Genomic DNA, 22,651 nt, shown 5'->3' with positions numbered 1-22,651 from the left:
CCAGCTGAAGTGTAAAGTTTTTCCTGGCACCTTGGTTCCTAGATGAGAATAAAATACCTTGATAAACAGCAGTGGAATGTGTGCTCATTTTCATGGGGACTTTATTTTTTCTACTGCACTTCAGGGCAGATGGAATTTCCATTAATTTCTGTCTAACAGGAATGCCCCCTTATTATGTTTCTGAATAGCCTTACCACTAGAACATAATATAGTAAAAAGTGTGTACGTTGAGTTCCACCGCACGGGTTCCTTGGCCGTGTGCATATACAAACATGGTCATGGAGTTTCTAAAACCTCCTTGCCTTACCGATGCAAGGAGTACAGCATTAGGGCTATGGTTTAAGTGGGCCGGTGCTAGTCAGGACAGAGCCCCGGGAGACTCCCGAAAAGGCTTTGCACCGGGGCCCTGCCAGGGCTCACCCCCAACTAGCCCCAGCTATGTCAACCACTCAGGCAGCCCATTTATCAGAAGTGCTGCACGTTAAATGACTGCCTGCAGTTGTGAGCATTTAGGATTAGAAAAAGGAAAAGGTATTGATACCTCATCTTTTTTCTAATCTGAAGTGCTGACACTTGCAGGCAGCCCTTTAACAATGCAGTGCTTCAGCTAAATGGGCTGACGGCTGGTGGTTTCGCTATTTATTCAGAAACAAAAGGAGAGGCCGGGTAATCCATCCCTCCTGTTTCTGAATAAAGAGCCAACACCCAGCAGGCAGCCTGTTCCCTGAAGGAGTTGCCTGGTTAAAGGGTTGTCTGCAGGGATCAGCGACCTCCACAGGCAGCCATTTATCCATGCAGCTCCTTGCAAGAAAGGGCTGACTGCTGGGTGTTGGCCCAACATGAAGACACAACAAGAGAGTGGGGGTGCACTGATGGCATACCTTTGGTGCTCCCAGCCTTTCCTTTTGTTTCTTAATCATAGGCTCCAACCCCCCATTTGGTCTCTGAGCCCATGATTTGGCACAAAAAGGGGGTCTTTGTGCACCAAATTTAATAATACCATTGAACCCCAGCTCTCCTGCTCTTACCAGGCCCCCACTGTTTCATTGGCAGGGGGGCCGACGGCTTGGCCTAGGTACACACACCTGTACCTAGGGTGCCCCATAACTACCCCCCCTCCATTTAGCCTCCCACTTAAAGCACTATTTAGAGCAGTGCTTGCTGCCGCATTCCAAGGGTATGTGGGGACTTTTCCTCAGGAATAAACGCCTTCCCGCCATTCCAACGCACTGGCTGGAAGGGCAAATCACAAACATCGGTAGACTGCTCCCAGAGGTGGAGAATTTAAAATTGCTGTTTACTTTAGGTTAAATGTGCAGTTATGCACACCTTTAAGTAAAGTGGACATGCATTAGATAAAGGTGGCAGGGACACAGTTAATTCACAAGGGGGATCAAACATGGTTATCTTCTTTGTGGCAGGTGCAATGTAGCAACAGCTTCGCACTATACCAGAGCACCGACCCACATAGCATGAGAGAACCTGCACCGGGGCCTGTACACTCCCACTGGAAGTCCTTCATCCCTGCTGTTAAGTGCTGCTATGCTCCAAATGGAGGTGCTGCATATTTGTTGTGAAGTGCTCATACTCTGCCATTGCAAGTACTGCAGTACTAATGAGAAGTGCTGTGTCTCCAGCAATGGAAAAAGTACACCTCTGTTGAGAAGTGCTGCTACTCCCGTTTTGAAAGTATAATATGCTTGCTGAGATGTGCCATGGCTTTCCTATTGCATGCACTGCTCCTCCCGAACCATCTTTCTGTGTGTCAAGAGCTTTGCTAAACAGCAAGCTGCTGGCTGATCTCTTTCCTCGGCTGGCTCCCTCCTATGGAACAGCCTCCTCTTCATCTTAAGCCGGATCTCCTCAAGACCTTCCTTTCACTTCCTCCTTCCCTCCCTCCCTCCTCTGCTAAACCCCACAGTTGCTGAGATCTGTGGTCAGGGCCGTTATGTGTACACCCGTGGCCTGACCTCCCACACCCAATCGCCTCAGCCTCCGCCTGGTCCTAGCACTTGCCTGTGCTATCACAGGTCTGCACTTATTTATTGGCAGTTGACCACTCCCACCAAGTCACTTAACAGCTGCTCACTCCTTAGTACTTCCCTGTGTGGTACTCCTAGCACTTATCACCTCTCCCTCATCCCATCTCTCTCTCTCTCTGCACTTGCACGTTCTGAATGCTCACAGGTCTGTCTCTATCAATGTTACATTTGCATCTAATTCCCACGTTCCCTCCCTGTTGCCCTGTGGGCGCTTTGAAACACAATTTACTTGATGTATAAGAACCTTACAAATGCAAAATATATTAAAAAAAATAAAAAATAATCGCTACTGGGAAGTGCCTCTGCTCTTGCATTGGAAATATTGTATCTGTGCTGAGACGTGCTGCTACTCTCCCTTTGAATGACTTGCATGCTTTCTGACAGGTGCTGCTAGTCTTGCTTTGGACTGGAAGTATGGTATCCCTGCTGAGAAGTGCCCTTACTCTTCCATTGCACGTGCTGTATCTTCACTGGGAAGTGCCTCTACTCGCATGGAAAATAGTGTATCTTTGCTGAGAAGTGCCACTACTCTCCCATTGAAACCATTGCATGCTTGCTGAGAAGTGCTGCTACTCTCCCATTGAAAGACTTGCATGCTTTCTGACAGGTGCTGCTAGTCTTGCTTTGGACTGGAAGTATGGTATCCCTGCTGAGAAGTGCCCTTACTCTTCCATTGCACGTGCTGTATCTTCACTGCGAAGTGCCTCTATTCGCATTGAAAATAGTGTATCTTTGCTGAGAAGTGCCACTACTCTCTTATTGAAACCATTGCATGCTTGCTGAGAAGTGCTGCTACTCTCCCATTGAAAGACTTGCATGCTTTCTGACAGGTGCTGCTAGTTTTGCTTTGGGCTGGAAGTATGGTATCCCTGCTGAGAAGTGCCCTTTCTCTTCCATTGCACGTGCTGTATCTTCACTGGGAAGTGCCTCTACTCGCATTGAAAATAGTGTATCTTTGCTGAGAAGTGCCTCTACTCTCCCATTGAAACCATTGCATGCTTGCTGAGAAGTGCTGCTACTCTGCCATTGGATGAATTGTATTCCTGATGAGAAGCGCCATTCCTCTACCATTGGAAGATGTGCATCCCTGCCTAGATGGGCCCAGAGCCGGCCATCATGAGCTGCTTATGCATCCACTACAGCGATCCGAGTTTGACCTCATGGTGCAGGTTTTAATTCTGACAGCTCCCCTCCCCTGAGGTAAGCTGTGTAACAATACTTATCTGTTATCATAGCCTTTGCATCCCTTTAGGGGTGCAAGCGCACTCTATAAATGCACCTGTTATGTTACTGAGAATGTCTGACTAGCTAAAAGACGGGCACTGGGGTTTTGTTTCAGAGAGACAGGCTGCTGCTTTCCCTGAAAGAGCGATGGCCCTTGTGTTATGCATGTATTGACATTCCATTATCCGAGTACTGGAGGGAGTGTGGACACTAAACACACATGCGTGGTTTAATTCCCTCTAGCTATTGTAAAGCATTGTGTCCATTAATGTCATCAACAGCTTGCCTTATATCTGCCCACACTGTGACCCCCAGGGCTAACTCCAACACTATTGGCGATTCAACATTGTTGCCTTTTGTGAATGTGGGATACACTTTCATGAAGCTATTACTTGGCCATCTGATGGCAACAGCTGTAAAAACTCTAGCACCTACACACAGACAAGACTTTTGGCTTTTCAAATGCTTGTTTTTAACATGACTTCAGTGCAAGAAACGGGTGCAAGAACATACATACTCCTTATAAATGAAGTCGCTGAGGGCAAACTAGGTTAAGTCATTTGCATTATCACACCAGTGGCACATTTAGAGCTGCTATTTAGCCATTAACTCTCAGAAGACTGCTACGAAATATCACTTGCATGCAGGGGCGTAGAATTTTGGTTTTCCCGGGCGGGGAGGTGGGGAGTGGCGGCAACAACAAAAAAGCCTCTGCTGTAACTTATAGCGACTTTCACACAATTGACCTTTCCTGGGGGGAGGGCGGGCGCCCCAGGGCAGGCCCCAGAACACCCACGTACATGGCGCCCCTGCTTACAGGCCTTATAGAACATAGTTTGAGTTTACTGCTTGATAGAGCTACCACAAAGATATCCCGGGCAGTGGCCAGAGGGGCAGTTAGCGGGATGGAATGTATCATAGAGATTGGCATAGCCATGGGTGGTTAATGGAGTGGGGTACATAACCAAACAAAGCACTCAGGCTGTGTGCCGCTTCACACCCCATCTCCCTCCCGGCTGTACTCCAACGCAAGGGTGCAGGGAGGCAAACATGTTGGGCGAGGGGCTAACTTCAGAGACTGTGTGGGGAAGGGCAAACTTACTTGTGGGGGGGGGGGGCATCTAACTACTTTACATTTTCCAAAGAGCCTATTCTGTTGAAGCTACAATGTTAAAAACAGGGAACTCTCCTTCACATCTGAAACAGAGACTTGACTGTGAGAAGGAGCTCTACAAACCCATTCATATCACTCCTCTGATATGCAATCATTACCCCATCAGGATTTCAAGTGCCTAAAAATGTATGCATATGAATGCAGTTGCTAACTATGAAACGCTTTACACAAATAATTGCTGGCCCGTTGTTGTCTGTGTCCTGTCCCAGCTCTGGAGGTCAGCTGGGTCAAGTCAGTATAACCCCAAATTTGGGGCGCAAGGGGCTAAAGCCCTATCTTCCCACTGGATGTGCCACTGCTCCAATTAAATAGTTTCGGCTTATAGGTGAAGCCTGAATGTCAATTAATAGGCAAACCTCAAAAAATTGCTATTATCAGAACCAACACGCAACATGTTACAAAAGCGAAAACATGTAGCACTTAACAAAATAGAGTTAAAAGCAACCGTAAAGAACGGGCAACGACGGGGCCCTATTCTAAATGGCAAACCAGACCTGAGTAGCCATTATCCCCGCCGTTATAAATTCCAATCCTCGAATCCTGAGCTTGCTCCGAGGCAAAACGCCGACATTTTGATGACGCACATTCATTTTCCTCAGGTTCATGTTTCGCTGGTGAGCCTAAAATTTACATGGAGCTAAATCCCCTGCGTTTCTACAAATAAGAGAGGTGACTAGGGCAAGCGTGGTATCGATTTTATCGACCCCAGACGGATGAAGTCCTTAACTGGTGGGCAGGATACGAAGTTTGTGCCCGCAGGCCCTGATGAAATGTCTGCGGTAACCGCGGCGTCCAGCTCTTAGCTGCCCCTTGGTTGGGGTACCGGGGGCTGTCTCTCATCGGCCAGAAAACACAGCTACAGGACAGTGTTTTTTGCCCTATTTCGTAAGACAAAAGTGTTTGAGCAATCTCGAGAGAGCTAGAATGGTACCACGCCGCCAGTGTATTTATTAAAGGCCTCAGAAAACATTAATATGTGTAATAAAAGGGCTCAACCCAGTATAAAAGGATGATACCCTTATTCAAGGGACCGCCTCGGTTAATAACATTGAAACGCACACGCAATGAACTTCACACCCCCAGGTTCGAATTAGAAGAGACAATGGGCAAGTTCAATAAATCTGACGAAGGGCTGTGAAGGTGGGAAGCGTGCCCTTGATTTTAAGCCGCAGCGGCTTCTCTGGGCTCGGGGGAGCAGCTACTTACGGCGGAGCTTGGAAGGAGGCACGCCACAAGGAGAAGGACGTAGCGCAGCATCTTGACCTCGAGTCTGCTCTCTGCCTGTCTCGGACCTGGTGCTCCCAGCTACAGCCCCTTTTATACTCGAATATGTCCAGGAAGGGCTGTGCTGCAATGTCCCCCAGAACAATCTAGATCTTGAAAGAGAGTCTTGAGCAAACACAGGTGAAGAAATCCCCCTTCCTGTAAGCCTGTCAGGCGGCCGTACCCTGATACGATCAGCCGCGGGCCATTACTGTGGGAAAGGCATGCACTAACACAAAGCTGCTCACCTCCTTTGTCCAGCCGTACGCAACCCCCTGCCCCCCCACCCCCTCTGCAAACAGCGGCGACTGGGCTGGGTGGCGCTGGGATTTTCCCCCTGCCGATCTCATCGTCTACGGTAATTCTTTAACACAGCCGAGGAACTTCACATTTTCTTATGAATGCAAACTTGAATGTCTTTGTTGAATTATGAGGTCCTTGGTTAAGTGTGTAATTCGGCGAGGCTGCGCCAAATCATTCCGTTTTTCTGTGTGCCAATGAATGACGCTGCAAGGTAGCACTTGCATGTCAGGGGAGCGATTGCCATGGTGGGGTGAGTACAGCTCATAGGCTGAGTAGTGTGGGTTCTCCCCCCTGCTCTTGTCCCTGTTGTTCTATGCCCTGACCCAGAAATGATAATGCGTACACAGTTATGTTTGCGTGGAAAAATTAGTGGCCGTAGGCCTTTTTATTATATACAAAGTTGACGCTACACACTGGTTATGACAGCTGTACAATAACCAACGCTTTTTGGGCACCTCGTGTCCAGGGGTTGGGATGCCCCCCTCCCTTTAGCCTCCATTTCGTTGTCCTGTGGCATCCTTTTCTGGACACGTGCCGCCGCCTACGACTTTTCTTTTACCGTGTACCGATGAAAGTACTCGGCGTTACTGTTCCCGCTTTCTTCCTTCCTTTCTTGTAGGGCGGGTTGGGTGGAAAAACGTATCCTTGTCCGCCTTATCCAGGCCCTGGGAGCTTACCCGAGTGAGGTGAGCTCCTAACCTGGTTGTGACTTGGTCCTGCTTCCATGGGGTACTTATACCCCTTCCCCCTTTTGTTGTGCTGATTAGGGGCCGGTGCTCCTTCCTGTCCTCCCTCCCTGTTCTTTTCACACCTTGTCTTTTCCTGTTTGTGTGTCTTTGGGAACGCCGAGGGTGGGGGCGCCGCTCTGGCTGCCCCTCCCTTTCGTTTTCCCGCCGGTTGTACCCCCCCCACCCTGCGCCTAACTCCCCAGGCCCTCCATCGTGCCGCACTTCGTGCAGCACGGGGCCTGTGGCATAGGCTGAGTAGTGTGGGTTCTCCTCCCTGCTCTTGTCCCTGTTGTTCTATGCCCTGACCCAGAAATGATAATGCGTACACAGTTATGTTTGCGTGGAAAAATTAGTGGCCGTAGGCCTTTTTATTATATACAAAGTTGACGCTACACACTGGTTATGACAGCTGTACAATAACCAACGCTTTTTGGGCACCTCGTGTCCAGGGGTTGGGATGCCCCCCTTCCTTTAGCCTCCATTTCGTTGTCCTGTGGCATCCTTTTCTGGACACGTGCCGCCACACCTGAGGGGTTGCTTGTCTACACCGCTCAGGTCCCCCCAAAACAGCGACCCTACCGCCCCCTTATTTGCAACCCTGTACCGCTAATGCTTGAAAGATGTTGTCTGCAAACCTCCCCCAGCCCTTGTTGGACAGGTGTACCCCGTCCTGGTGGAACCAGTCTGGGTCGTTCTGTGATAGCCCATGTTTTATAAAGTGGAGTCCCGTGCTCCTGCAGTACTTCTCTATTGCTTTGTTCAATTTTTTTTGTGCCGTCTCAATGGCCTGCCTTTTGCGCGCCCCGTACCAGATTCTGCGGGTTATGATCTCTGACATAAAGATTTTCGTTTTACCCCAGCAATGCGCTATCGCCCTTAGTGATTCACACATGTCGCGCATTAGCTCGCCCCGGTTTGTTCTGACCAAGTCGTTCCCCCCGAGGTGGATGACCAAATACTCGGGAGGGTCCCTGAAACCAATCAGATCTGACAGCCTGTCGTGGATGTCCTCCCAATGCATCCCTGGGAGGCCCCACCATGAAGTTATTGTCCGTTTGAAATGCAAACCCTCTCTGTAGTCCTCGATCCACCTGCCTGCTCTTGTCACGAATGAATGGCCGACTATCCATGCTGACTTGTAGGGTGTTTTGTCTGCATGGAAATGGGAAATGAATCATATCATGTTTTCTCGCACATATCTCTTGAAACATTGCGATTTCCAACCCCCAATTCTCTTTACTCCATCTGCCCCCAGTCCCCCTGCCCATGCCGATGTGGCTGCACCTATTCTGAAAGAGTGGGTCCCGAACTCTGCCTTGTCCCACCCCGCCTTTGCTATAGTTTTCTTTAGTACTGCCTGAAATTGATACCTGCTGAGGGCACTGACGTCCCTATGTATTAATAGCTGGCCCTCTACTTCCGGACGCACTTTGAGGAATTGTGTTGTGATGCAACTCGGGCAGTGCTCTTTTTCCTTGATACAATTCAGCTCTATTGTCCGACCCCTCCCCTCCTGGTCTGTTTTAGATTTCCTTATTAGTATTGCCATTCCTTCGGCCCTCATGCATATGTCGGTTTTTGCTAAACCATCCCCTGCTGTTGTGTTACGCGCTACTAGCTCCCCGACCCTTAGTGCCCCATAATATGCTAATGCAAATGCTGCCCTAAACAGTTTGATCTCGTAGCTGCTGTTACATGTGCTGTGCAGGAGTTTCAACAGTATTGTCATCTTTGCAAAATTCAGAGGCCTCCTGCTGTCAGGTATCTTTCCTTCTAACCTTGCCCACCCCTTCATTGCGTATTTTATTCGTGAATTTGTTGTCGGGTCTGCTATCCCGGCCACTTTCACCGTGTATGCTATCGCCGCCAGATGTGCTGCCGCCCAACTTTTCCTCTTTCCTTGTGAAAACGCGCTCCCCACAAAATCACATAACATTGCCACTGTGATGTCCCCGACCTTTTTGGCTCCCGTTTCTCTTAACACATTATTCACATGCTTTTTATATTGCTCACCAGTTCTGTATGTTATAGCGTTTCTGGCCAACTTCTCTACTGCCTGCTCCTGCGGTTCCTTTTCCTCTTCTGAGCCAACCTTGTAGTTGACCGTGCTTCCTCCCATTCTTCCAGAGGTACCCATGCCTTCCTTGGCATGGGCGTTTTTTTCCTTCTTGCATCCGGGCGCAATTCTCTGAACCTGACCCACTGAAAGCGAGATAAGGCGTCAGCGACCACATTTGCTTCACCTGCGATATGCCTTGCTTTTAAACTGACATTATTCATAAGACAACTTAGAGTTATAGCCCTCATTATTTCCAGCACCAGCGGGCATGAGGCGCTCCCGTTATTTATGACATGTACTACTGCCATGTTATCCGACCATACCTCTAAATCCTTGCAGCTCAGCTCCTTTTCCCATGCGCATAGCGCTACCCATATTGGGAATATTTCCAACAACGTAATATTACTAGTCCATGCTGCTTTTTGCCATTCTTTTGGCCATTCTTCCGCACACCATTCTGTACCTAGGATTGCCCCGAAACCGAACCCCCCAGCTGCATCTGTGAACAATACCCTTTTGTTTTCTTCGTTTATAGGTGTGCGCCAGATTACTGAGCCATTGAAGGATTTTAAGAATTCTGCCCATACCCCCAGGTCCCTTTTTATACCTTCCCCAATTCTTACTCTGTGGTGCCCTTCCTTGGCCCCTCTTGTCCTCAGCTCTAACCTTCTCTGGAATATCTTACCTTGCGGTATGATTCTTCCTGCAAAGTTCAGTTTTCCTGCCAGTGATTGTAGCTCCTTCACGGTGGCCCTGTTTTTCCCTATCAAGTCTTTGATTTTACTTAGCAAGTCTGCTACCTTTTCTTCCGGGATCCTGCATTCCCCTATTCGTGAGTCTATTTCGATGCCCAGGAATTGTATTGTTTGTGTTGGGCCTGTAGTTTTTTCTTCTGCTAATGGGAAACCCCACTCTTTTGCCAATGCTATGAATTTCTGCAGCGTATTTTGACATTGACTGGAACCATGTGGCCCCACGAATAGAAAGTCATCCAGGTAATGAACTACCTGCGCCCCCTCATCTTCTTTTGTAAGTGCCCATTGCATGAATGAGCTTACTTTCTCAAAATATGCACATGAAATGGCACAACCCATCGGAAGGCACCTGTCCACAAAGTATTTGCCTTCCCACTGCATGCATAGCCACCTCTGGGACTCTTCTCTCACTGGTAATAGGCGGAATGCCGACTTAATGTCTGCTTTTGCCATCCATGCTCCCTTTCCTGCTTCTCTGACTATGCGTACGGCTTCCATGAAATCTGAGTAACTGACTGACACTGCATCTTTGTTGATACCGTCATTGACTGAAGCCCCTGTTGGGTATGATAGGTGGTGAATCAGCCTAAATTCACCTGCCTCCTTTTTTGGAACTAATCCTAGCGGCGAACATATGTACTCTTTGAATGGGGGGGAACTGTAAGGGCCTCTGATCCGCCCTAGCTCGATTTCTTTGCTGATTTTCTTGGTTACTAATTCTTTGTTTGCTAATGCTGATTTCAGGTTTTTGGGTATGTTGGTAGAACCGTGTCCGTCAAAAGGGATCTTAAAACCCTTTTGAAACCCTTGCCTGATCGTTTCTGCCATTTCTTGATCTGGAAACACCCGTAGCCATTTCTCCATTTTTTCCAACTTTACTGGAGTGACCCCTTTCTCGCCTACCCTTTTAGTTCCGCTTCTCTGGCCCCCTGTACTTATTGTATGCTGCCCTTGTGCATTTACTGGTAGCATGCTCCCCCCCGCAATTCTCGCATTTGTGATTGAATTTGCATTTCTTCCTCCAGCTGCATGGCACCCCTTTCTCGAAATTTCTGCATTGCCCTGGCTGTGTTCTTGGACCCCCATTCTCTCCCTTGCCACCCCCCTGTGCTGTTGGTGGTATGCTGCTCTGCCAACTTCTTTGTGCCTCGTACTGCCTGCTCTGAAAATTCTGCTCGCTTGCCCTGTCTCAACTACCATCGAACCTCCTGTTGCTGTATCTGTAATCGCTTCTATAATCGTTGTACCCATACTGTCTCCTGTAATAGCTGCCTGCATTTGGCTGTTCTCTGCTGTCCCATTTCTCTTTTAATACATTAAAAATGTACAGGTTGTAATTCTCTTCATCCCACCCAATATCCGGGAAACAATCCATCTCTTTCCTAAACTCATGATCATACTCTTTCCATGCATCACCCCCAAATGCTTTGTAGGCTTTCAGTACACTCTGCTGATAGGTGACCAGCGATGGGCCGTCCTCGGGGAATTTCTGCAAAATGATGGACGACATTATCTGGAATGCTGCTGTCCAATTGTCAAAATTCCTTGTTACTGCTGATCTTTTCAACAAACCTTTCTCGTCTTCTTTTATGTCCTCTTTTGCTACATCGTGTCCCCTTTTCTGTACATCTAGCAAAGTGAATATGTCTATTAACTCCTTTCTCCATATTTTTTCCTTAACTTTGTCGCTAATATGCCAGGCTTGTGCTTTCAATGATCGCCCCTGTGCATCTTTGCCTATCGTGGGTCTCCCATACTTTGTCATATTCGTGGGTGGCTCATTTACTGTTACTACGGCAGGCTCTGGCGCTGTTATAGGGTTTGGGCTTTGGGGTAGCCCCGGTGTAGGGGTGTTAGCCCCGTTGTCTGTTGGCCCCTGCCCCCCTGCCCCCCTACCCCCACCTGTCCTGTCCTTAGTGTTTCTTCCATTCCCTATTACCCCTTTCTTTTTCACCCAGGCTCGCAGGTGGTCCCTCTCTTCATCCTCGCTACTTTCCCATTCTGCTCCCGTGTTGTCTTGCTCTCTTTCCTTTCCCTTTTTGGCTCTGGGCGAACTACCCTGGGCCTTCATGCATTTGACATTCGCATTTAATACTTTAATCATTTTGTTAATGTTGTTGGTTAATTTTACGATACCTTTGTTTTTCTGCTTTTTCTTAGGCCTCTCTGGCTCTTGCGACTCTTCCTCAACTCCTCTTGTCCTCTTCTGACCTTGGGGTACTGCAGCTTCCTCATCCCTGTCTGTGGAATCCTCCAGCAGCAGGGGCGACATTGCCCTAGCCCTTTCTTCCTTTTGCATCACCTCCAGGACCCATTTGGCCCCATAGTCTTTTTCCGCTTTTTTGGCCCATGCGCTGAATTCCTGCGCTCTTCTTATTTTTTCCTCCATCCTTCTCAATTTTCTGCTTCTTCGGGTTTATTTGCGTCTGGTTTCCTGAGCTGCCTTCTTCCGCCGATTGTTCCGTTAAATCGCTTCTTGCCCAGCACTTGTTGTTTGTTTAGTAATTATTTTTGACAGAATTTTGAAGTTGGAGGACTGGCTCGAGCACCCAATCTTTCAGGTACAAGTCACAACACTTACTGACTGTGCCACAGAAAATGGCTTCGAAATTTTTTTTTTTTTTTTTTTTTTTTTATATCAAAAACTTTCTGCTGTCCGTGTCTGTAGTTGGAGGGTTGGCGCGAACCCTCAACCTTCCCGGTGCCAGCCTCAAACACTTCCTGCCTGCTCCACCGTGACTGGCAGCATGTACTGCCGCTTTAAATCCTCAGCTGCGTGTCCTTCGCCCCGCCTCCTAGGCGCAATGTTTCTTCTGTAACTTCCGCGGGTGTCTGCTTCCCCTCTCCGGCTCCCTTACCCGGTGACGTGTTGCCCGGCTTCTCCCGCTTCGTCCGCCGCTCCCGCTTCGTCCGCCGCCTTCGCTGCATGGTCTTCCCTGATGTCTGCTGCGGCGGTCTTCTTTCTTCTGGATGCAGCTCCGGCTTCCTGGGTACGACGCTGTTGGTTCCGCTTCTCGCCTTCCGGGACCCCGCTCTTCGCCGATGGATGCGCCGCCAATACGAGGTGGGTCTTCCTTCTGCACTCCTCCTACGTTCTTTTGTTCCTCTCGCCACTTAAGCCCGCAGAGGCGAAACTGACTTAGGGGATCCCGCTCTTCGCCGATGGATGCGCCGCCAAGACGAGGTGGGTCTTCCTTCTGCACTCCTCCTATGTTCTTTTGTTCCTCTTGCCACTTAAGCCCGCAGAGGCGAAACTGACTTATGGAACCGACACGTATTAACGCCTAAGCCCGCAGAGGCAAAAACGAAAAACGTATCCAAAAAACGTATCGCCACAAGGAGAAGGACGTAGCGCAGCATCTTGACCTCGAGTCTGCTCTCTGCCTGTCTCGGACCTGGTGCTCCCAGCTACAGCCCCTTTTATACTCAAATATGTCCAGGAAGGGCTGTGCTGCAATGTCCCCCAGAACAATCTAGATCTTGAAAGAGAGTCTTGAGCAAACACAGGTGAAGAAATCCCCCTTCCTGTAAGCCTGTCAGGCGGCCGTACCCTGATACGATCAGCCGCGGGCCATTACTGTGGGAAAGGCATGCACTAACACAAAGCTGCTCACCTCCTTTGTCCAGCCGTACGCAACCCCCTGCCCCCCCACCTCCTCTGCAAACAGAGGCGACTGGGCTGGGTGGCGCTGGGATTTTCCCCCTGCCGATGTCATCGTCTACGGTAATTCGTTTAACACAGCCGAGGAACTTCACATTTTCTTATGAATGCAAACTTGAATGTCTTTGTTGAATTATGAGGTCCTCGGTTAAGTGTGTAATTCGGCGAGGCTGCGCCAAATCATTCCGTTTTTCTGTGTGCCAATGAATGACGCTGCAAGGTAGCACTTGCATGTCAGGGGAGCGATTGCCATGGTGGGGTGAGTACAGCTCATTCTCACAGCAGCTCTTACGTGTGGGGTTTCAGACATGAAGGAGAGAGTTAACTGCTTGTAACATCGATGCTGAAATGGAATAGTCTCATTAGAATGTGTAAAAAATGCAATACCGCCACACAAGTAAGTTTGTCCCTCCTCCACAGTCTCTGAAGTTAGCATCTCTCCCAACATTTGAAGGGTTGGCTCTGCCGCTAACCACCGAAATGTTAGCTTACTTGCACTCCTGACCAATATTGTGCTGGCAACTTTTGCAATAGCGTGGCACCCTCCTAAAATGCTCTATTGCCCGATTTCTGGTATGCTTTTGGGCATATGAATAGCGCCTTTTAGAATTAGTATGATCTCAAAGCTTTGTGGGTTGAACGCCTTTGGGACCGTAGTCCAGGTCAGTGGAGAAAGTGGGCTAGTATGTAGTGCATGTGGGCACGCTGTATGTGTGCAGGTAGGCCCTATTTTAGCTGCATTCTAACGCAAGGAGTGGTCTGAAGGTTGTGTGAGATCAGTTGTATGTTAGCAGCAAGGCCGAACTGTCATGGGGGTAGCTGCATTCTAGCAGAGGGCATCCTTGTATATGATATTATGTGTGCAGCTAGGCCGAACTGTCATGGGGGTAGCTGCATTCTAGCAGAGGGCATCCTTGTATATGAGATTATGTGTGCAGCTAGGCCGAACTGTCATGGGGGTAGCTGCATTCTAGCAGAGGGCATCCTTGTATATGAGATTATGTGTGCAGCTAGGCCGAATCTTTCATGGAGATAGCTGCATTCTAAAGATTGTTGAGGTGTGCATAATTCTGTGTGTAGCTAGGCTGATTTAATCATGGGGAATAGCTGCATTCTATTGTTTGTTGGTGCAGAGGAGGGAGTTAGCATATTGTTGTGTGTTAGTATCTGTGCAGCCAGAGGAGGCCCCCTGCTCTGGACCACCCCCTGCGCCCACCGAAATAGCCTCTGATTCCCATCCCTGAGTCCAGTGTCCCAGCACTCCGTGAAACACAGAATTCACACATAGTGGTAGTGGGCAAAACACCCAGAATTGAAACACAGTGGTACTGGGCAAAACACCTAGAATCGAAACACAGTGGCAGTGGGCAAAACACCTAGAATCAAAACACAGTGGCAGTGGGTAAAACACCTAGAATTGAAACACATCGGCAGTGCGCGAAACACCCAGAATTGAAACACAGTTGTACTGGGCAAACACCTAGAATTGAAACACAGCAGTAGTGGACGAAACACCTAGAATTGAAACAAAGTGGTCTTCGCCGAAACACCTAGAGTTGAAAAGCGCATTGGGTCCACGAACATGGTGAGAGGTATTATAACAAATGACAAAATGAATGGATGAATCCAGAGCAGTTTTGCAATGGTGTCTGGGTGATGGCGTGCTTTTGTAACCCAAGCACTAACCAGCAACAAGGTGTCTAAACAAAAGATTTCCTCACGAGGGTAATCAGAAACATCACTTGACTATTTCTTGTGATTTGTTTTATTGGGTGTTGTACAGTTGGAAGACACTTACAAGCAACTTGGGCTGGACACTGCGCAGGCCACACAATTCATTAGCACCCTGGAAGGGGTGCTGGCCAATCAGGAAGCTTGGAACACAGGCTCTATTCTCTGGTATAAGCCCACCTTCCAAGCAGACTGAGTGCTGACAAGTGCACCCTTCTCTTCCCCACTCCTCCCTCACCTCTTAGCACCCGTGAGTTCATAAACTGGTCCTAAGTGTGTGTGTAACTTACAAAAAAGGAAAACTTACTTTGCGATGCAGTACTGCGTGGTAGTTTCTGAAGTTCGTTTCCTAGTTGATGACATCACCATCATCAACCTAGAAAACGGACTTCAGAAGGAACGCCAAGCACCGCATGCAAGGTACGTTTTCTTTTCTTTTTAAAGTTAAACAACATTGGCACCTGTGTATAAACTAAACAGGTGCTAATGGAGATATAACCCTTGGGGGAGTGCCAACACCCGTGGGAATGGCCCGCCACCCACGTTAATGGGGCCGTGCGTCACGCAGGCCCTTAACTTGGGCAATGGGTCATTACTGGCAGGGTTGGCCCTTCCCCAAGGGTTATATCTCCTCAGTTTGAGAGCTGATTCTGATCCAAGCCAGAGCCATTTATCATAGATGTACAGTAAACAAATACCATGCCTATCCCATGGGACATCCCAACGCCTCACAGACGCACACAGTCAATGTAATGGGTGAGTCGCTGGGAGCCCAAGGGGCAGGCATAGTATTTGTTTTTACTAGACATCTATCATAGATGCCTAGTTGTTTGTTTGTTTGTTAATTTGTATGGTTCACCAAACCCAAAGGTAATTGGGTGCAACAGAGAAGAGAATACATGGATACTTCAAGCTTAGTTACAGATTAGGGCACAAGGGCACATGACAGATAATTCAAATAACTGGTAGAAAGATCTAGAATATACATATATACAAAAAAAGAGTAGGTTGGAATCAGGACGAGATTTCAAGAGCTAGTTAGTCAGCGGTAGGTCCTAGAGGTCGTTAATGTGTAGCCATTTGAGGATATTGCGTCTGAAGGTGTTATAGGATTGATCTATTCTAATGTCGGGTGGGAGTACGTTCCAATACCGGGATGCTTTAACTGGGAAACTGCTGCTGCCTGATTTTTTCAGCCTGAATTTGGGTATCTGTAGGCAGTAGGAGTTGGCCGCTATAGTAGGACGGGTCGATGTTCTTCTCAATATTCTTTCCATCAAATAAGGGGGAGCTGCATTATTATGGCACTTGAAGGTTAGTGAGGCTATTTCAAGAGAGATCCTATCACTGATTTTTTAGCCAATGATGTGTTCTTCTTATGTTAGAAATGTGATCTCTAGTGGGTAAGTTAAGGGCTGTTCTAAGGGCATTATTTTGCAATATTTGAATTTTGTCAATGATGTATTTATTAGCTCCCAAATACAAGGCATTGCAATAGTCGAGTTTGGAGAGTATCAGGGCGTTTGCAAGGATAATGCAGCTGGCTTGTATTAGGAAGGCTCAGCATGCCCTAATAAGCTTGCAAGTAAAGGCAGTGGAGTACGCTAAGGAGTTTACCTGTTTTGTCAATGTCAGGGTGGAGTCCAGGTTAAAACCTAGGGTCTTCCCTACTTTGGCTACTGTAATTATGTTACCGTCTAGGTTAAATGCAGAATAGTTAGGGCTATTTTTTTTAGGTTGGCTGCAGAGCCAAGGAGCAAGATTTTGGTTTTGTCATCATTCAGGTAGAGGCCACGAGTAGCCATCCATGCCTGAATGATGAGGTATATTTCATTTACCAAGGCCGTATCAGAGACAAAGTTGCCCAAAAGGGGAATGAGGATCTGGGTGTCATCTGCATAATTTGTTTAGGTGACACCTAGTCTGTCCAATTTGTCAAATAGGGGCTTGGTAAAAATATTGTACATAGTTGGCGAGACGAAAGAGCCTTGGAGAACACCACATGCTATTTTGATGGGGTCTGCTGATGCCAATGTGGAGAAAACTCTCATAGTACGGTTGTCCAGAAATGATTGGGCCCAGGCTATGGCTTCGCTTGAAAAGTGGGCAGGCGATGCCAATTTTTTACATAGGACTGTGTGGATCACCAGGTCAAAGGCCGCGGACAGGTCAAGGAGGAGTAGCATAGTGGTGTTTCCCTTGTCGTTGAGCTCATCAATTTGTGTTTTAAGATCAATTAAGGCTGTCTCTGTGCCATGTTGTGGTCTAAACCCAGATTGGTGGCCACCTACGAGATGGTGAGATTCAAGATAATGCTGAATTTGTAAATAAGCTACTATGTCTATTATCTTGAGACAGAAGGGTACCGTGGTGATGGGCCTATTGCTGGTAAGGATAGAGGGATCTAGGGCTTGCTTCTTGAGTAGAGGTAAAACCCATGACTCTTTTAAGTTACTTGGGATAGTGTTGGTAGAGAAGGAGGCATTAATCAGTTTAGTTATAAAGGGGGCTAAGTCCCTTGCAGCATCCTTAATTAGTTGGGCTGGGCAGTTGTCACCCTTGCAATTGGATGGCTTAAGGGATGCAATAATCTTTTCAGTTTCCTGTATGGAGACTTTGGTGAATTTGAAGGGAGCTGGGCCTTGTATGTCTGTAGTAGGGCTGGTGAATGGTGTCTCGTTAGGGGATAGGGAGGCTTTTTTGTTGTGATTTTAGTTTGGGGTGTTTCAATTTTGTTGGCTAAGGCATTTTGGATGCTGGTGCACCATTGTTTATCTTTGGGTGTATTGTCAGGAGGAGGTACAGGGGATTCTAGTTCCCTTAGGATAGCAAATAGTTCCTTGGTATTGGAACTTGCATTAGAAATCCTTTCATTAAAGAGGTTTTTTTTGTGAGTATGATTTATTTTTCGTAGTTGATGGCAAAGTGTTTTAGTTGCACTTTGTTTTCTTCAGAGGGGGTGTGTTGCCATTGAGATTCTAGTTTCCTTTTTTGAATTCTTAGTTCTTTTAGGTGAGGGGTGAACCAGGCATTAAGGTGTGCTTGTTGTTTTCTTTTATGTAACTTTAAAGGTGCAATTGTATGTAGAGCTTTGTTCATAGCATTATTGTAGCCCTCAACAAGGAATTCTGGGTCTGAGTTATTAGGGAGAGCATTGATAGTAGGGAGTAGGAGTGTCAGGAGGTTGTCCGGTGTGATTTTCTTTGTTGGATCTAGTGGGGGGGAGGGGGTGCAATGACTTTATCTTTGGTAAGCTGTTTATCTAGGGTTTAGGAAAAGTCGGTTAGGTGGTGGTCTGTCCATTGTTGAGGGGTGATTTTAGTGATGGTGGTATACAAGTTCAAAGTGGTGACCCAGTGAAGAGTTCTTCCTTTATCGTGCGTAGGGAGGAGGACTTTTTGGGTGAGGCCATGTTCAGCTAGCATAGTAGCTATAGATTGGGCTGGTTTGTCTTCAGGGTCATTAAATCCTAAATTGAGATTGCCTAGTAATAAGAGTTGCAAGGATTCTTTGGTGTTGTTGGCTAAAAGGCTGGAGAGGTCCTCCTCAAAGGTACCGATGGGACCATGTGGCCTATATATTAAATACATTTTTAGAGTGCAGCAGTTGGATATAGGCAGTTTTGCTGTAAGCAGTTCACAAGATTTAAGGGGGGGTTGAGTCATTAGTCTTAAAGCAAGGTTAGTTTTTGAAATAATGGCAAGACCACCTCCTCTACTGTTTGGTCTGTCCATTCTGATTAGTTGGTAGTTATCTGGAATGGCTAGGGATATTGCAGGACCTGCTGCTTCATGCATCCAAGATTCTGTGACTGCCAAGAGGTCAAGGTTATCAGAGGATAAGATGTCAGCTATTTCTGTGGCATGGGCCACTAAGGATCTAGCGTTGATCAGGGCTCCAGATACTGTGGCTGTATTTGTCCCAACTGGGGGATTCCGCCAACTCCCGTTCCTCCCCACTTTCCTCACCTGATTCCAAGTCCTCCGTTGCTGTTGCCTGTGAGAGAGATAGTCCTTCTTCTTTTTGTGTAGAACTATCTGTCTCGAGAGGAAGCCACAGTGAGCGCTAAAGTGTAGCAAACCTGGGGCCTCCTTCCCGCGATCAGACAGTAGCGAAGGGAAAAAGCCTGTTCAGGCAGAAAAAACCCTCCGATGAGAGAAGCAGCTTGAGAAGGTCCGGAGCAAGCAGCTGAAGTGGCGTTCTTGAGATAGGTAGCTGATGGGAGCAGGTAAAGCCGGATATCAAATGTAGAGAAGGAACCAGAGAGAGGGAGAGCCACCGGAAAGAGAACCAGCGGGAGAAAACTACTCCGGAGCAACTGAAACCGAGGCGGCTGGAAGACAGCGCAGCCGAAGGTAAGGCAGAGAAGGCGGGCGCGGAGGGGCCGCGCGCCGCAGGAGAAAACAAGCCGAGAGGAAAGGAGAAAGCGGGAAGGAGAGGCAAGACAGAGGTAGAAGGGGAGAGAGAAAGATAGGTGGTCCGAAAGAGGCAGACCGAGGAAACAAGGAAGTGACCGGGGCGGTCGAGACTGGAAAACTAGTGTATAGACCCAAAGATGCGAGCTAGCACAGTGAAGGGGGTTGCAACGCAGCGATCGCTGGGAGAGAAGGAAAGAAATACTTCCCAGCGGCGCCATGTTGGAAAACCACTAGACCGTAGGGTACGCTGAGGAGAAATCACGTAGCAGAACCTCTGCTCGCCCTTCCAGCGCGTAGCCGCCAACACGGATACAAACGCCAAACAGGACGCCGGATGACAGTATGCCCCCCCCTAGAGCGCAGAACCCCTGGCTTAAAGGGGAAGCGGGCATGAAACCGAGCCAACAATCGAGGGGCATGCATGTTGGAAGCTGGTTCCCACGAGTCCTCCGACCTAGGGTAACCCTTCCAGGACACCAAATATTCCAACCTACCACGGTAGTGGCGGGAGTCACGCAAAGTGGAGACCTCATATTCCATAGATGAATCCACCTAAGGGAAAGGCTGGTCGGGGACAGCCCTCTGGTGGATGTGCGGAATGAAAGGTTTGAGAAGAGAAGCATGAAAGACAGGATGAATGCGGCTGAGGTAAGAAGGTAGTTTAAGCCGAAAGGTAACAGAATTTATTTTGGAAAGAATGAGAAAAGGACCCAAAAAGCAAGGAGAAAGTTTAGAAGGGTGAACCCATCATGGCAAGAATCTGGTGGACAGTCAAACCTTGTCCCCTTCCTTCCAATCAGGGCAAGGCCTACGATGTTTGTCCACTTGGAATTTATTGTATTGGCGACTCTTCTCCAAGCACCTTCTGGCAGTGACGTGTGCATCAGAAATAGACTGCAGAACCTCTTCAGCCGTCGGGGAATTGGTGGGCGATGGAATGTAGGGAAGAAGAGATCTTGGGTGTACCCCATAGGTGCAAAAGAAAGGAGAGAGTCCAATGGCTGCATGAGATGAGTTATTATAGGTAAACTCCGCCGTAGGAAGCAAAGAAACCCAATTGTCCTGGAGACGATTGCTGTAGCATCTAAGGTACTGTTCTAAGGTGGCGTTAAGGCGCTCAGTTTGACCGTTAGTCTGTGGGTGAAAACCAGAAGACAGGGCACGTTCCATACCTAGGCGAGAACAAAGAGCCTTCCAAAACTTCGAGATGAATTGGCTGCCACGATCAGAGATGATTTTGTCAGGGAGACCATGAAGACGGAAAATATCCTGGGCGAAAACCTCAGCCATTTCGGTAGCGGTAGGTAGACCAGACAGAGGGGAAAAATGAGCCAGTTTGGTCATGGTGTCAACTGTAACCATAATACATGTGCAGGAATTGGAAACAGGAAGTTCCACGTGAAATCAGTAGAAATCAATCCCCAAGGGCGAGAGGGTACCTCAGGTTGGGTAAGAAGGCCCAAGGGTTTGCCAGTCATGGATTTAGTCATGGCACAAACAGGACAACTGAGAATGTATTCCTCGACATCCTTCTTGAGTTCTAGCCAAAAAAAAGAACGAGTGATAGATTCAGTGGTATTAAGCTTCCCTCGATGGCCTGCAGTGAGTGAGTCATGACACCATTTAATGATCTTGAGATGTAATGGACCGGAAGGTATGTATAACCGATGGTCGAGGTATAGCAAACCCTCCTTTTTGGTGTAGGGTGTCTCTCCTCTGGGTTGTGGAACAGTACCTTCCGGAGCCACACCAGCTCGAACCTCTTGCAAAAAGGTATTGGCAACATTCAGGATCCTATTCCTGTGGAACATCTGCTCTGAGGTATGTCTTTTCTCTTCACATTTGGGACCCCTCCGAGAGAGAGCATCCGCAAGCGTATTGTTGGTACCAGGCAAGTAAGTAATTTGCAGATCATATTGGGCAAAGAAATATGCCCAACGGGCCTGCCTGGAGTTGACACACTCCATATTCTGTAGAACCTTGAGATTCTTATGGTCCGTTCTGATGATGACGGTCTGCCTAGCTCCCATCAGTAGATGTCGCCAAGTCTCACATGCTTGTTTAATGGCCAGTAATTCTTTTTCCAGTCCAGTACGGAGTAGATGAGTTGGCTGGGAGTCAACCTCTTAGAGAGGTAACAAATTGGGTGCTCCCGTCCTTCGAACACTTGTAGCAGAACAGCTCCAATGCCATGGCCGAGGCGTCAGTCTTGACGACGAACTGTCTGCTCTGGTCAGGATGGCGCAAAATGGGAGCAGTACAAAAGAGGTTCTTGAGATCGTGAAAACTATGTTCTGCTTCGAAAGTCCAGCGAAAGGGATTGTTGACTTTCTTGAGTAGACAAGTTATAGGGAGAACTGCTTCAGAGAAGTTTGGGATGAATGTGCGGTAGAAATTAGAGAGTTCGAGAAACCTTTGCACCTCTTTGATCGATGTCGGAGAAGGCCAGTCCAGAATAGCTGCTACCTTGCTGGGATCCATGGAGATACCTTTTTCAGAAAGGTGATACCCTAGATAGGGCACTGAAGTAGCAGCAAAAACACACTTCTCTGGTTTGACAAGGAGTTGGTTGTCTTTAAGCCTTTCCAGAACTTGTTGGACATGGGTCTTGTGATCCTCTAGATTGCCGAAATATATCAGGTTGTCGTCCAGGTATATGATCATGGAGACAGACAATAAGTCTGAAAACATCTGGTCCATAAACCGTTGAAAAACAGCAGGAGCATTCACCAAACCGAAGGGCATGACTCGGTACTCAAATAAGCCGAACGGAGTGCGAAAGGCGGTCTTCCATTCATCTCCTTTGGCGATGCGTAACAAATGATATGCATTTCTGAGGTCTAATTTGGTGAACCAACGCGCTCCTTGAACAGCTTCGATGATCTCATGTATTAATGGCATGGGATACCAATCCCAGATGGTAACCTTGTTGAGGCCTCGGTAATCGATACAAGGGCACAAGTCAGTAGAGTCTCTCTTCTTGACAAAGAACAAAGAAGCCCCGGCAGGAGACTTGGAAGGTTGAATGAGCCCATTCTGAACATTGGCATCTAGATAATCTCTTAGAACCTTTCTTTCTGCTTGAGTTAAAGAGAACATCCTACAGAAAGGAACCAGAGCATTAGGTTCTAGGTCTATGGTACAATCTTCTGGCCTATGGGGAGGTAAGGTCGCTGGCTTTCTTTCGACGAACACCTCCAAGTAAGGGGAACAGTATAGAGGTAGAGCATGAACCCCGGCCAGCTGTTTGGTAGACCCTGGAACAATCTGAGGAAGACCGTCGTCAGAAAAAC

At 47.9% G+C, this 22,651-nt stretch overlaps 1 protein-coding gene across 1 annotated transcript in view; it reads right to left on the bottom strand.

Moving 5' to 3' along the window:
- Positions 1–5,800, bottom strand: part of LOC138566767 (olfactomedin-4-like) — a 31,165-nt gene extending 25,365 nt beyond the window's left edge. The window contains exon 1 of the mRNA XM_069644412.1: positions 5,647–5,800. Within this exon, the coding sequence (XP_069500513.1) occupies positions 5,647–5,697 (51 nt within the window). The 5' untranslated portion in view covers positions 5,698–5,800. The remainder of the gene's footprint in view (positions 1–5,646) is intronic.
- Positions 5,801–22,651: the final 16,851 nt, after the last annotated feature.

This window comes from Ambystoma mexicanum, chromosome 2p, assembly GCF_040938575.1.
Source record: "Ambystoma mexicanum isolate Mex_15411 chromosome 2p, UKY_AmexF1_1, whole genome shotgun sequence".
In the NCBI taxonomy this organism is placed as follows: Eukaryota; Metazoa; Chordata; class Amphibia; order Caudata; family Ambystomatidae; genus Ambystoma; species Ambystoma mexicanum.
This window is presented reverse-complemented; position numbering and strand designations above follow the sequence as displayed.